Source organism: Aythya fuligula, chromosome 1 (assembly GCF_009819795.1).
Source record: "Aythya fuligula isolate bAytFul2 chromosome 1, bAytFul2.pri, whole genome shotgun sequence".
Classification (NCBI taxonomy): domain Eukaryota; kingdom Metazoa; phylum Chordata; class Aves; order Anseriformes; family Anatidae; genus Aythya; species Aythya fuligula.
Genome location: NC_045559.1, coordinates 95,749,569 through 95,761,854, shown reverse-complemented (window position 1 = coordinate 95,761,854; position 12,286 = coordinate 95,749,569). Strand labels below are relative to the sequence as shown.

Below are 12,286 nucleotides of genomic sequence, written 5' to 3'. Positions count from 1 at the left end.
TACCAGATGCTAAAGTCCATATTAATCCTCACTTCAATCATGTTACAAAATCAAAACTTGTTTTTCCTTTTAATTCACAAAAACGCATTCATAAATGCATCCTCCAAAATAAGAACTTTTAATATGTAATTTTATGATATGTAACTGTTAGAATTAGATTTTTAAATGGGATAGATTCCTAAGCAGAAAAGCCAGAGAAGGGCATAGTAATGTGTACTCATGTCATTCTTGCATCTGTTCTTCCTGTTATTACAACACAGGCTGCTCCAGTCCTGAGAATAACTAAAATCTTTCCTGTGAGTCCATACTACATGAATATTCACTCAGTTATAACAGTCATTCACTTTAGTACTGTTGGAATGCCAAATTCAAGACAATAAAGCCAAAATAGTGAGTGACTTACCCCATTTAAAGGAAATGTTTTCCATCCTAGTTCTCCAAGGGCAGCTGTAGTATCAAGCAACACAACTGAAAGTGGAAAAAGAAATGATATGTTTGTGGTGTTGTTTTGATTAGACATATACAAGTATAAAGTATAGCAAAGTATAAACCAATATGAACTGAACTAGACATATCAGCCAGGTACATCTGCTTAAAGCTATTAAAGCTTTAATATTAAAGCTTCAATGAAAGCATTGGAGTATGAATATTCCAATACAATAAAAACATTTAAGCTTTTGAGGTTTACATTTCATTATCACGTGTCTCAGAAAATTTCACTCATACAAAAACTAAATCTTTTGCTGAAAGCATTGCCAAATCACAACATGTTACTGATGCCTCATCATTCAATGGTACCTGAATAAGCAAGCATGATTTTGCAATCCTTTGCCTGGAAATCTAGAAAGCCTACATGTGGAGTTGGGTATTAAAGCCAAGAAAATAAGGAAAAACATCTTCAAAAGAAATACATGTGAAAAAAAAAAACACCATAAACTTTCAAGAAATAAATGCAATTTATACAATGCACAAGTTGTATAATTCAGAACAGAAAGACTAACAACTTTGGAGTGGGTATTTTAGCTGGAGTATCATAATGCTGAAAGTTGTTATAATTATTTTGCAGATCTTCTGCCTTTTTTTTTTTTAATATATGACAGAATGTGCATGATTGTATATTACAAAATACTTCTGCACTATTCTAATATATTAAATTACATTATAATCATATCTCTATTCCTGTCAGTAACAATGCAAAAATTATACAGAACACAGCTCATAGCAATAAAGAAGCTGGCTGTAAACTAAATACGTAGTACATGAGACATCATACCTATGTGTACTACTGCCCTCTAATGGAATTGTTTAATCTGACCCTCTAATCTAATTTAAAAAATGTAAATTATGATTTAACATAAAATTAAGTATAGTATAGTGCAGCTGATTTTAATTGTCAAGTTACTATGTTTTGAAGGCTCAGTTCCTCCTTACAGCCCACAAATACCCATTCTCCTTCTGATAGCTAAATGATGGAGAAAAATTAAGCTATTAGTCTGGAACATGATACCACTTCACATACATTTTGGGGTTTTATGCTGTTGCACATTATCTTCCACCTTTTATCTGCACATTGATTATTTAGACAATAAACTCTACAGCTATCTATAATGTTTCTATAAAGCATTTACATCATTATGAGTAGATGTCAGGTCATGATTTTTTGCCATATGGAATAGATACATCAGCATGCAAACTGTTGGGACTTGCCAGCTTCTTAGATGAAACTTGGCCTAACACCTTCATCTCTTGTATTAGTAGCAGTTAGAGTTCTATATTTGGCTGTATGTTGACTTTTAGCTTCATATTGAAGTAGCCTTATCAGCAAATTTACAGTCAGGTAAAAAGCTCAACATTAACCAACTAAATTTTTAATGATTTATCTGAAGAAATAAATGACATTTTAAAAAGGATACTCCACAAAGGGGAGGGTTCTACTTCCTGCTTCTTCAATGTTTAACCAGTTTATGAAGCTTTGTGAATAACTCAAAGACAAATTCAACCTTTTATTTTACACACCCTTTTATTTCCAAAATATTGAATCCCAGTCCCCACTAAGACCACTGCCTCTACTGATTACTTACAAAGCTGTGATTTATAGTTGTCGTAGTATTTGTTGTTTACATCAGGCTACCAAACTCTTGTTCCAGAGTCAGAATAGCATCTTCAAATTTGGTTGGTGAAGCATCAGCTTCCTCTATCACCCTCCAAGCAACAATGTAATGGGGATCTGTCACCTCCAAAAAACTTAAGCCAGTGGTTTTTGACATCTCCTTTTCATAGCCAAGACCAAGTACTCAGCTGGTTTCTGAGAATATTTCAGTTCATATAAGGAGTTTGTTTTCTTTCCTCCATGTCTTCCTCCCTATCTCTCAAGCAAACCCAGACATCATGGGCAAATTATAAATATATTTGCTTCTCAACTGAGATTCTATTTTGCTATTTATCAAGTAATATCATGATGAGATTTTAATTCTTTCATACATAATTAAATAAATAAAAAAAAACACTGGAAGTTACTGCAAAACCTATGGACCTGCAGGCAGAAATTGACTCTTGTAAGCAGTGTCAGGGTATAATATGCTGTTTCGCTTTCATGATTTTTGTGGTAGCAGGGCAGTGATTTAATAAATATTGAGGTATTCAAAACTAATACTTCGAAGGAACAAGGACCAAAATACAGGAAGGAAAAGTAATTCATTTCTTCAGTGGAGGTTGAATTAATTAATTCCTTGCCTGAATTAATCCAGTACTACCTGAAAGCTCAAAGTTATATATTAAAAAAAATAAAAAGTGGTGTGAATTCATCACTGAAAGTATGCTAAATTTAAATGTACATGAACCATGTTCTAATATTTCATGTATATATTTACAAAATGATCCCCATCAAATAACTGACTTTACTAAATACAATTTTTGATATATTTTTACCTACTAAGCATCTTTTATGGTCACGTATGCTCACCTATAGCCACCAAATCAGCTAGAAACTCAAACTAGAGAATTCAAACAATCAACCAGCAAATAACCCGAACTAGAACAGCAACACTTTCAAAGTCAGAAATGAAGATCATTAAAATTAAGGCTGCCATTGCAACACGATTCCTATCAAAAGACATAAAAGAATTATGAGTCAAAAATGTGCAAATGATGACAGATCAAGTAAACAGCACATTTATGACAAAGAAATACAAAGCCCTGTAAAGCAGTGAAATCAACAGGAGCTGCAATACAAATGAGGACACAGATAAAGTAATAAAATCCTCACACACTTCAGTGATTTGGAGATATCTACACGATAGACTTCAGTGTGGGACAGATACCCGAGCTAGCTTTAAATGAGGTAATTAAGAAACAGTCTATCCCCAGCAGCACAGACCTGATGGCAGACAAATTTGCACTGCCAAGAAGCTTCCAACTCACAGCTCCTTGGCAGAAAATTCACTCTGCCAAAAAAAAATCCAGACTAAGAGGAATGCTTGCATGTATACATCTGATTTGCATACAGGAATGAGCATCTCTTTGCTGGCTGTAGAATATTTGTAGCTTCTAAGGAACTGGAAATACACATGCACAGAGGCTGAAAAGAGACAGTAGACACTACACACAATGTTTAAAATAAGAACATTCTCCAAAAAGTTAATGGAACCAGGAAGCTATATTTATTGACCCTTGTCCCCATGCCTACTTGCTTATGCTCCTTTCTCTGCCTTAAAAAGTCCCATTCCTCTTAAACGAGACTTCATGCAAAGAGGTCATTATGGACAAGCCATTAGCTGCAAGCATAAGAAAAGTGGAGGCCTGGAACTACTGAAATTAATATTTATGAAAAAAACACCTATAAATAAATTGGTTGCAACTAAGCAATGTTATTGACATTTCTTACACTAACCTCCATCTGTAGGAGGCAGATCTTTGAGGTGATGCAGACTGTAAAACTTGCAGAGTGAACAAGAACAAAGAACATAGTTCTGCCATTAGTCATGCATGTCCCAATTCAGAATGAACTGAAGAACCTTTAAAAATCTTTTTCAATAAAAACAACTTAGATTTAGCACTTGCATTTCTTTCCTTAAGTAACTAAGCCAGGAATGCTGTCACTTGGACAACAATAATGTCCTGACTTAACATCCAACTATAAACCTATTGTTTTAGTTAACTGCATAGTTCATACATAGAATTTAAGTGTTCAGCTTTGTTTTCCAGTGTATTCCTTAATAGATATTACACCATTATAACTCATCATGCCATAATGAACTTTTTTTTTTTTGATGTGTCCTTCATTGCTATTATTAGACTTTACAATTGAAATTAATCTTTTTAGAAGTTTTGCCCAGTCCTGAGGGAACTGCTTTATTTAAAATTATGATGATCAGAGCTCTGAGGACTGGCAGCATGGAATTTTAATACTGATTCCAAAATATGGCTCTGAAGATGAACTCCACAATCTTGTCTGTACAACAAAGGAAAAAGCCTTCCGAACATTCATGTCACCCATTTCTTTTCTCCTTTCTTCACACAGCTGCAGACAGTCTGACCTAAGAGTTTTAAAAGCATTAAGGATTTCAGCCAAATTACTTCACGGATTCATAGTCTGACATCAGAATAGGCTATCAGATCACCTAGACTGACCTTCCACTCATTATAGACTAATATATTTCACCATTACCTCTATATTGGGCTCGATAGCATACTTTTTTTTAAAAAAAAAAAAAAAACACTTTTTTTTTTTTTTTTTTTTTTTTTCCCTGTCTAGGTATGTTGTAACAACTTGCTTGCCCTGGCAGCACACTTGCCTTAGCTGTCTGCTGGCTGGGTTGGCCAGCAAGCCAATGCCAGGTTCACGGATGTAGGATCTCTCTGCTGTGCAGGGTAAAAGATGCACAAATAGCAGATGGAAAGTTTCACTGTCTTCCAGTAGGGCAGTTATGACTGATGATATCCTGAGACACACAAAACTGGCACTATTTTTTTGCTCTGAGAACTTACTTATCAACTGTAATCAGTTCACATTTAGAAGATGAACACCCTGAGCTTCTCAAGTCTCTCACTTCCAGCCCCCAAGACAGTTGTTACAACTCTCTTCTGAAGTGACTGCACTCTTTTTCAATTTTGATGGCCTTTTTTTCTTTCATTTTTTGAAACAAGGATCACCTAAAGTATTCTGAAGTCATTCCTTCTAACAATACTCATTAAGATAAAGAACCTTCCCAATTTTCATATCCTGTTTATATATCCCAAGTCACATCAGCCCATTTTTTATGGCAGCACAGCTCTCATAGGCAGCTACTAATCTATCAAGATCACTGTCCTTTGCTGAATCGCTCCTTTTCACCATTATTTTTCAATTCAGGTTGCATTTTTCTTCTTGAACATACAAAGATCCATTTGTTTATATTAAAACACATTTTACTTTTAAGGGCTGACCTTTACTAAGTGATACAGGCTGGTTTCTGTCTGCACATCCTCTTTATTTACTTAGCACTCTGTTACTCTTTTGTCAGCTGCTGACTTTATTCCCATGTTACTAACGAACGATGTTGACCAGTCAGAATTTTGAATGCTGCATAAAGAACATCTCCAGTTCTGCAATTTACCAGTCACTGAAAAATACTTCACGGTTTCTTAGACCCCCATTTGCTAAATCCACTTTCTACTTTCAGAAGCTTTCTACTGTCAGAATGCTCTGTGGTATTTGGTCATCCTTTACAAAATCTAAACATGTTACCTCTGTGGTTTGTCTGCTTGAGGGAGAAGGAAAGAAGAGATAAGCAATATGCAAGTTATCTTTGGCAATTAACATGTAATCAACTGGGAAAAAAAATGATTTAATTGTTTGGTTTTTGACCAGGCCTGTTTTCTATAAAACAAATGAACTGACATCATTCTATATATATCGTAAGTCCTTTTCCAGCATTTCCATTATTTTGCATGCCACAGATATCTGGTTTAGGCAAGATTAACGAGCTGCAGTAATAAAGGACTAGGAGCCCCTGTCTAGATAGCAATTCTGCAGAAAAAGTATAGGGGGGTCATAGCAAATCGCATAGCAAACAAAGCAATGTTGTGTGACTGAGATAAATAAACAGGATTAGAGCCAGTGAAAAACATAAAGCTATCCTTCCCCTCTCTTCAACATTTGTAAGCCTTTTGTAAGGGAGTTCTGTGTCTGGTTTTCAGTGCCTTCCTTCAAGAAACACAAGGATCACTTGCCAAGAAAACACTGGAGAGCAACAGGAACAACGAGATCTCTAGAAAGGCTGTGCTCTGGAAAGTCCTGACTACTCGGCAGTTGTGCACCTTGGAGGTTAAATTAGAGGGGCTATCCAGTCACAGACCTCAAGTGTATCGAAGGCAGTTGAAAGCCAAACAGAATGATCTGTTCTCTTTATTAATGGTTAATAAGGAAGAAGAGTTTTATGTTAGACTGCAGGAAAATCCTTACCTCCCCTACAGTTGTAGAGAAGAGGGATAGTTGAGACTAATTGGGAAGTTGGGGAATCTCCACGACAGGAGGCTTTTAACACACATTAAACACTGGTTTCTACATAAACTGACGTTGCCTTGGGGCAGAGGGAGCTAAATGACTTCTCAAATCCTCTCCAGCACTGATTTTTATAAAAATCTAGTTTCCTGGTTAATGGTGCTTCCCTTTTCTGTTCAAACTAGTACTCTAACACCTACGCTTTTCCAGCACTCTTAAATTCCCTGTGTCCCCAAACTCATTAAAGTTACCATCAGTAGCCCAGAGATCTCCTTGGCCAATTCTTCCAGGACTCTTGGAAGAGAACTTTCTATGCCAGCTGGGGAGCACTCCATATTTTTCATGTTGTGTGAATAAATTAGTAATTTCTAAATTTCTCAATTCTGAGTACCTTTTTTTCTTCACCTTTTCCTAAAAATATTTCAACACTATTTACACAATAACTCTATTCATAATGCAGTAAGGAAATTCCCCTTATCCTGAGTATTCTGAGACATGGGCTTTTATCTAACACACTTAGTTTAATTTTCAATTTTCTACACTTAATACTTTCTAATGGGTATTAACTTCCATGTGTGTAGTCTTTTTCTATTAATTACTACACGTGTTTTTATTTCTAATTTATGCTTTCATATTACCTCTAAAGTAGACTGAGCTGTTATCCAAAACTGGCCTTTTAATGTATCAATGATTTTGCAGTCAAGAATTTTAAAAAGTAATTTCCACACTTTGACCTTTTTCCTTTTCATACTCGCACACACACACACAATTAGAATTCTACTCTAATGAATGAAAATAAGTCAGAATAATTTTTCATGAATAAATACCAACATCTCATTAATGGCAAACTCACCTCCCCAGCCCAGTAAGTTACTAGACTGGGTGCAATATTTTTTTAGGGTAGACAACTGTTCTTTGACTTGGTGGCATTTTACTCCCAGTTACATGAGGTCTCCAGTAATCATCTTCAAAAACTAATTCCCTCACAGCACCATTTTTCTTTCCATGTATTCCATACAGATGTTTAAGGAATAACTTACCCTGTTTCCTATATTGATTCAGTTATCTGTTTCAATGTCACTATTGCCTTGATACATGTAATTTCAAATCCTATGGCTCTGTGCTGTTTGCTAACAAACAGCATTTCCTTTGCATAAAACACTGCTACCCACCTTTTTCATTCAACCTTCTTTCCTAGGAAACCTTATTACCTATTTTCCAGCAGGATCATTTTTTTAAGAAATTAAAATTTATTCTCTTTTTTATTTTATGCTTTCCTACACTTTCTTAGTGCTCCTGCTATTCCAGAGCCAAAATAATTATCTTCTCCGTGCCTTTATGTGCAAACATGCACATACTTCTGAGACTAGAAAGCTGCTCCATCTCTCACCAGAATAAAGCCAACATTTTTCATACCAAAAGCGTTATCCTTTTTCACATTGCTTTTCTTTCATTCTGACTTCCTTTTTCCTTTGTTGTACTATTGTTGTATGCATTGCCAACCATTGCAGACCACTCAGTTACATCAGAATAACTTCATTGGATTAAGTACTAAATAGAAAAAGCAAGATGAAGCTCTGATTTAGTATTCAGTCTCTTCCTGTGCTTTTTTGGTGGAAAATGGTGTTGAATTTGGATTATGGATTGCAGATTTTTATATAACTGTGCCATATAAATAAGAAAGATAAATAAACTAAAATCTTTACTTCATTCTTGCTACCTAAAATCAGAAGATACCACACTGAGAGATGTAATTTATGTAATTTTTTAAAATGAAAGAGTGTCTTGTACCTACTGAGAGAACTGATGGAGGCAGAGGCAATTGATTCCCGCTGTATCTTCAGTACCATTATTCCATATACTGTCAACCCCCTGAAGCTAGGGAAAGGGAAGCAGCAACTAACCTTGGAATGACACGGTATTTCATTTGAACAATTAAGTGGATGAAACATATTTAAGACCAAAGCTGATTACTATACTCACTGCATATCATTTCTGCAAGCTTATGTGTTCCTTTCTGTTTGCAACTCATTTGCCAAATACTTATTTTTTCAACTCCATAAGTTTTTCATCATTCAGAGAAATAAGCCATTTCCTTTACAAACATGTGGATTTTTCTATTTGTTATTCATGCCATGTAACTGATCTCTGATTGCATCATGACCTTACTTTAGAAGAACAAATCATAAGCATAATATATGATTATATCTTTGGAAAGAGGAGCTATATGAACATACATACAAATTACATTTTCATGACGAAAAATGCAGTTTTACATATATTTCCAAATAACAAGGCATGCAGCCATAATGGGATGAAAAAATACTCAGATTCTGAATAAATGTGTTTCAGTATCTCAGAAGTAAAGTTATATCTGAGCTAAAACCAGCAAACTTGACATTCAAAATTCTACAGGTAGGCCTAACTCATTTGTTATTTCTATAGCACTAAGGAATTTACATTTTTATCTTTTACCAGCGTCTACTAAGACTGCAAAGGTTCACTTCACATATATATTTTCTTCATCTAGAAATTACTGTTGAAATTATCACTGTAAATTCTGATGGGTAGTCGGAAAAGTCTACTGTTTGGAGAAAGCCCTGGCTTTCATCTTTGGGGAACAATAGACAGCAGTCCTTATGTGTTATTTGAATAAAAAGACAAAAATTAGAACATACAGTCAGCTTTTTGTCTACAAAAATAGGCCGCATTTACTGTGGCTTATTTTTATTATTTTAACATCTGCCTTTCTAAAAGCAGGACAGTAAATTTTTAAAAAGTAACAAGGCTGTGGCTGTAGGCCACAGACTAAACACCATCATTTCTTAGTTTAACAATAGCATTTTTACTTCCTTCCTAATGTCAGTTTATTGTAAGAAACAATTCTTCAATGTACTTCAAATACTTATCAAAATGCTCTGATGAGCAATTATTATCATTTGTAATTTATAACCTGTATGCAACCCACTGAACATACCTATATCATTTTAAGTAGACAAGATATGATTGATAATTACTTTTTTTTTTAATTTTGGGATCAGTAAATATTTGAAATGCTGGACAAATTTAAATAAGTTTTATAAAGTTGGAGTTTAATATTTGTAAGATAAAGAACAAAGACAGATGGCCTTATTTTAAAGATATGAGAATACTTACACCCAAACAATGGTAAACTTTTATGTTATTTATTTCCATCACCTTTTTAGTCTGTTTTAATAGCATTAAAGTCCTGTAGAATAGCGCACAAGTGCTTAACTAAACAAAAAAGAAAATTGGAAACAACGGATTAATTCTGAATATTAGTCAATTATCATAAAACATGCAGAGTTCACATCTGAAGTAGTCTCAGTACAACTAAAATAGAGACTATTTGACAGGTATTAGTGTTTAAAATTATTTGAGACAAGGTATGAAAGCTTTGTAGCAGCTTTCTGTATGAAGCACCTTGTGAGATTTATTTCTCTGACATAAAAAAAAAAAAAAAAAAAAAAAAAGAAGAATCAGGAGAATGGAGGCAAGAGAAATGACCTTTAGTCCTGTTTTGCAGCAGCACTCAGAGCCCCTCTGTGTGATGGCCTACAGCAGGAGCTCCTTGCTGTGGAACTTAACTAGAGATTGCATCACCTCCACACTGCCACAACAGTCCATGCTTTAGTGTTTTTTCTGCACATGTGTATAGGACTGCTCCAATGGTGCAAGTCCCTCTAAAGTAACTTATGAGGGACAGAAGTGATTAAATGGATATTCTACATTGACTTACATTTTCAATATCACACAACTTCAATTGCTGTTAACGATACAGACAAACATACCAAATAAATAGGAGCAATTAAACAATTTATCTGCCATGGACACACAACATCATTCAGAAGATACAGGCTTCCCCAGTAACATGGGTGCCACATTTCATTTCATGAATACAGTGTGGAGCCATGGGCATCATACTGACACATTCAGTGGCACCAAAGCATGTAGAAAATGTAGCTATTGTGCTCAAATACATGACAATTTCTACACTGGATTTTTTGGGGGGATAACAGTTACAAACCCATATTTTACGCAGTTAAATCTTTACGTTATTTTACTGTTTCACAAGTTGTTTTGCCCTAAGACAACTGTAAACATCTGTTTTGAGGTCTAACATACACTCTTACTTCTCCGACATGAGTCTTATCCACAAGCACAAGAAAAAAATAAAATTATTGAGGTAAAGAGAAAGCATATTCACATTTAGAAAAAAAATTAGTTTACTTCAGAAAAAGATGAACCCCCAACTTTTCCTCAGGTAACTTTGAAATAGAGACAGAATAGGTAATATCCTCTCTCTCCTAGCCTATAATAGAGATTTTTCCCAGGAGCACAGCGTCAAAGTGATTTCAAAGTGATTTAGTTGAACACTGCACAGCCGAACAGGGGAATAAGACAGAAGGAGGTTCTCAAGTCCACAGACCAGCCAGAAGGGACTAATTCCTATATTTGTAACGCATCAGTAGGGGCTGAGTGCTGCACTGTCAGCCCCGCAGGACAGTCAGCAAACACAGAATTGAAGAGCAAGTCCTGGCTGGTAAAAGCAGACTGTTGTACTTTACTGGACTCTGCACAAGGTATAAGATGGGAAGAAAGACTTTTCAGATACCAGGAAAACAGTGTGATCTTAAGCATTGACTCAGCTTTCATTTCTAAGGCATTTCTTTTCAGCAGGGATTCATGGCAAAATGATGTGAGATAAATTAATGCAGGTCACAGGTCCAGAAAATAACACTGGAGATGGTATTATGTCATATATCTATATTATTTTCCTAAGCTTTTCTTTTCATGTGGGAGATGCAAAGTCAGGAGCTAACCCTAATAAAAACAGGAGTCACAAAATTATGATAAGAGTCTAGCTGTCCTACGTAATAATTTTCATTCTGACTTGAAAAAGCTAATTGATATTCAGTTCAGCATCATGTTCATGTCAACAGTAGATTACTGGGCAGATTTTCCTAAATGAACATGAACACCTGACAGTTTTGACAGCTATGTTTATTAACCTGACTGTATCTTCATTAGGGAAATTAGAAACAAGTGAAATTCAGACAAATGGATTTCTCTTTCCTTGCATGGGTAAAGTACAAATGACTTGCGTGTTGAAGCCAATCCTACTAGACTGTGACTTGGGTGATGGAGTCGCGATGCTAGATTTAATACTCTCCACTTTACTGTTAACCTTTTTTGTTCTGCATTCTTCCATGCATTTGCTTTTATGACTTTTACTATACTAACTTTTTTTTTTTTTTTTTTCAAGCGGTGATAAAACAAACAAAAAGGTTACATGACATCTATCCAGAAGTGAAAAGAACACGCAAAATTTTTCAGAAAAATATACCAAAACTTACATGGAACTGTCAGTCAGACTAGTTATGAAGTTAATGCTTCCGTAGCTATTGTTCTTATACTCTACATTTCTTGGGATTTCCTCTATTCAAGTGGTACAGAAACTTCACATTGAAGTTGATGGAGATAATCAAACCCACCTTATTAGAAACATTATTAGAATTATTATGATATTGTTATTATATTATTCACCCATTCTTTCTCCCACTGCACTGATCCAAAGACTAGCCCCTCTATTAATGAAGCATAAAATTGTATAGTTAAGGGTTTGTTCCCTTTGTCCCATGCAAAATCAGAGAAATTGACATAGAGATACCTTCAACCGGGTGACCTGTTTCTTTTCAAGTGGAGTGAGAACCAAAACCATTACAGAACTTTTCCTTTTAAAGAAAGAAGTTTGGAAGAGAACAGCTCATAGTGACAGATGGG

General features: G+C 35.1%; 1 protein-coding gene across 4 annotated transcripts in view; it reads right to left on the bottom strand.

Moving 5' to 3' along the window:
* The window catches only part of EPHA6 (EPH receptor A6), a 513,331-nt gene that overhangs the window by 476,994 nt on the left and 24,051 nt on the right, over positions 1-12,286 (bottom strand). For all 4 annotated transcript variants that reach the window (XM_032187197.1, XM_032187216.1, XM_032187206.1 and 1 more), the window contains exon 2: positions 404-468. In XM_032187197.1, the coding sequence (XP_032043088.1) occupies positions 404-468 (65 nt within the window). The remainder of the gene's footprint in view (positions 1-403; positions 469-12,286) is intronic.